General features: G+C 43.3%; 1 protein-coding gene across 1 annotated transcript; it reads right to left on the bottom strand.

Annotated features, from left to right (window-relative positions):
• Nucleotides 1-1685: 1685 nt before the first annotated feature.
• Nucleotides 1686-2110, bottom strand: LOC128597239 (60S ribosomal protein L35a). The gene has a single exon (XM_053607453.1). It carries the CDS (start codon nt 2047-2049, stop codon nt 1717-1719), a length of 333 nt encoding a protein of 110 aa, XP_053463428.1. The 5' UTR covers nt 2050-2110; the 3' UTR covers nt 1686-1716.
• Nucleotides 2111-3956: the final 1846 nt, after the last annotated feature.

Below are 3956 nucleotides of genomic sequence, written 5' to 3' on the forward strand. Positions count from 1 at the left end.
CAGACCCCAGAAACTCTCACACCTGCCTGGGGTTGGTTGGGGTTGGGATCTTGAGTACAATCTGCTTCCTGGCCTCAGTGAGCCACCTCTGACCATCTTTAAGAGTGTATTCCAGGTAACACAGTTTGCTGACAGATCTGGGCCTTCTCCGCTGATGCCCGATACCCCTGCTGGGATGACGAGCAGGTCCCATGTACTTTGTAGGCAGTCCTGTTTGCTGATGGCCGCTACTAGGATGTCATCTGCATACTGGAGGATGGTCAGGTTGGGGTTTTGTCTGTGAAACTCACCCAGATCTTCATGCAAGGCCTCATCAAAGATAGTTGAGAGTTCTTAAACCCTTGTGGCAAGCGGGTCCAAGTTAGCTGTCCACTGATGCCTTTTTCCGGATCACTCCACATGAAGGCAAACACAGCCTGGCTCCAGGGCGCCAGCGACAAGCTGAAGAAGGCATCCTTTAAATCTAATACTGTATACCAGGTCTGGGATGGGGTATACCAGGCCAGTGAGCTTAGGAGGTTGTAGGGGTTTGGTACAGTCAGGTGAATGTCCATTACCTGCTTGTTGACCTCCCGGAGGTCTTGGACTGGCCGATAATCATTAGTGAGGTGCTTTTTGACTGGTAGCAGGGGGGTATTCCATCGGGACTGGCAGGGGATTAGGATCCCAGCATCTAGTAACCACGGAATGTGTGGTAGAATCCCGTTTCTGGCTTCAGGGGTCATGGGGTACTGCCTTACCCGCACCGGTTCAGCTTCAGGTTTGAGCTCGACTATGATTGGGGGCTGGTGTTTTGCCAGTCCCATTCCCCTTGTTTTGGCCCAGAGTGACAGGTAGGATTTCAGTCAGTCAAAGATATCTGGTTGGCTCAGTGGCAGAGGTTGCTGATGGAGTTGATATTCATCCTGTAGGTGCAGGGTTAGGACATGGACAGGATGTCCTTGTCTGTCCATAACCTGTGGCATTCCTTGTTTGAAAGAATTTTGTGCTCCAATTTTGCTAAGGAGGTCTCTACCAAGTAAGGGGTAAGGGCAGTCTGGGATGACCATAAATGCGCGTGACACTCAGCCTGCCCCTGTGTCCACTGTTCTCTGGGTGGTCCACGAGTATTGTTTCATCCCAGTGACATCCTGCACCCAGGATTTCTTGGAGGCTAACTTGCCTCTCCTTTCAACTAGGACTGAGTGTTGTGTACCTGTCTCGACTAAGAAGTCTACTGGTGCCCCCTCCACTTTGAGGGTACCCAGGGCTCGGGGAGGTGATCCAAATCCCATCCCCTCTAGTCACTGAGTTCCCTAAGCTCTAGAACATGGGCTCGGTTTTGAGGGAGGTCCTCATTGTCCCGTTTTTTTTTCTTTATTGTTGGGGATTCATTGAGGGTACAATAAGCCAGGTTACACTGATTGCAATTGTTAGGTAAAGTCCCTCTTGCAATCATGTCTTGCCCCCATAAAGTGTGACACACACCAAGGCCCCACCCCCCTCCCTCCATCCCTCTTTTTGCTTTTCCTCCCCCCCATAACCTTAATTGTCATTAATTGTCCTCATATCAAAATTGAGTACATAGGATTCATGCTTCTCCATTCTTGTGATACTTTACTAAGAATAATGTCTTCCACTTCCATCCAGGTTAATACGAAGGATGTGAAGTCTCTATTTTTTTTTTTTTTTTTTTTTACAACAGCACAAATCTACTTTTATTTACTTTTCATCACTTTAAATCCTTGAGGGGTACAGCATCACACGGATTCTGTGTCCAATGGCCTTAGCAGGAAGGTTGCTTCGGAATTTGGCACGAACCATGCCACTGTTTCCATGGGCTCGAGTTATCTTTCCCCAAATTACTCTGGTTTTGTTTGGTTTGCCGCCAGGAGTCACTGTGTTGTTCTTTGCTTTGTATACATAAGCACATCTCTTGCCCAAATAAAATTCAGTTTCATCTCGGGCATAAACACCTTCAATTTTAAGAAGAGCTGTGTGCTCTCTTTGGTTCCGGAGACCTCTCTTATAGCCAGCAAAAATGGCCTTGGACCACAGCCTTCCAGACATATTTGCCTTTTAGAAGTCCTGTTCCCAGCAGACCTCCACAGGCCCCAAGATGGCAGAAAGAGGAAAAACTCTCTATTTTTTTTAATAGCTGAATAGTATTCCATGGTGTACATATACCACAGCTTGTTAATCCATTCCTGGGTTGGTGGGCGTTTAGGCTTTTCAGTTTAATGAAGTACCATTTGTTTATTTTTGTTGTTGTTGCAATTGCCATGGCAGTCTTCTTCATGAAGTCTTTCCCCAGGCCAATATCTTCCAGTGATTTTCCTATGCTTTCTTTGAGGATTTTTATTGTTTCATGCCTTAAATTTAAGTCCTTTATCCATCTTGAATCAATTTTTGTGAGTGGAGAAACGTGTGCGTCCAGTTTCAGTCTTTTACATGTAGACATCCAGTACTCCCAACACCATTTATTGAATAGGGAGTCTTTCCCCCAAGGTAGGTTCTTGTTTGGTTTATCAAAGATTAGGTGGTTGTAAGATGTTAGTTTCATTTCTTGTTTTCAATTCGATTCCAAGTGTCTATGTCTCTGTTTTTGTGCCAGTACCATGCTGTCTTGAGCACTATGGCTTTGTAGTACAGACTAAAATCTGGTATGCTGATGCCCCCAGCTTTATTTTTGTTACAGAGAACTGCCTGAGCTACACGGGTTTTTTTCCGGTTCCATACAAAATGCAGAATCATTTTTTCCAAATCTTGAAAGTACGATGTTGGTATTTTGATAGGAATGGCATTGAATAGGTAGATTGCCTTGGGAAGTATAGACATTTTAACAATGTTGATTCTTCCCATCCATGAGCATGGTATGTTCTTCCATTTGTTAATATCTTCTGCTATTTCCTTTCTGAGGATTTCATAGTTTTTTTATAGAGGTCCTTCACCTCCTTTGTTAGGTATATTCCTAGGTATTTCATTTTCTTTGAAACTATGGCGAAGGGAGTTGTGTCCTTAATTAGCTTCTCATCTTGACTGTTATTGGTGTATACAAAGGCTACTGACTTGTGGACATTGATTTTATATCCTGAAACATTACTGTATTTTTTGATGACTTCTAGGAGTCTCGTGGTTGAGTCTTTGGGGTTCTCTAAGTATAAGATCATGTCATCAGCAAAGAGGGAGAGTTTGACCTCCTCTGCTCCCATTTGGATTCCCTTTATTTCCTTGTCTTGCCTAATTGTATTGGCTAGAACTTCCAGCACTACGTTGAATAGTAAAGGTGACAGAGGACAACCTTGTCTGGTTCCAGTTCTAAGAGGAAAAGCTTTCAGTTTTACTCCATTCAGCAAAATATTAGCTGTGGGTTTGTCATAGATAGCTTCAATCAGTTTTAGAAATGTGCCACCTATGCCTATACTCTTCAGTGTTCTAATTAGAAAAGGATGCTGGATTTTATCAAATGCTTTTTCTGCATCTATTGAGAGGATCATGTGATCTTTATTTTTGCCTCTGTTAATATGGTGGATAACGTTTATGGACTTGTGTATGTTAAACCAAACTTGCATCCGTGGGATGAAGCCTACTTGATCATGATGAATGACTTTTTTGATGATAAGCTGTAATCTATTGGCTAGGATTTTGTTGAGAATTTTTGCATCTATATTCATGAGTGAGATTGGTCTGAAATTCTCCTTTTTGTTTGGGTCTTTTCCTGGTTTTGGTATCAGGGTGATGTTTGCTTCATAGAATGTGTTGGGGAAGATTCCTTCTTTCTCAATTTTTTGGAATAATTTCTGCAGTACAGGAATAAGCTCTTCCTTGAAGGTTTGATAGAATTCTGGAGTGAAGCCATCTGGACCAGGGCATTTTTTGGTTGGAAGGTTTTTTATTGTTTCTTTGATCTCAGTGCTTGAAAATGGTCTGTTCAGGAGCTCTATTTCTTCCTGAATGAGTCTAGGGAGAGGGCGTGG

This window comes from Nycticebus coucang, chromosome 10, assembly GCF_027406575.1.
Source record: "Nycticebus coucang isolate mNycCou1 chromosome 10, mNycCou1.pri, whole genome shotgun sequence".
In the NCBI taxonomy this organism is placed as follows: Eukaryota; Metazoa; Chordata; class Mammalia; order Primates; family Lorisidae; genus Nycticebus; species Nycticebus coucang.

Excerpts from the sequence above, each read along its gene's own strand:
- LOC128597239 (XM_053607453.1), bottom strand. The coding sequence starts at position 2,049 with ATGTCTGGAAGGCTGTGGTCCAAGGCCATTTTTGCTGGCTATAAGAGA.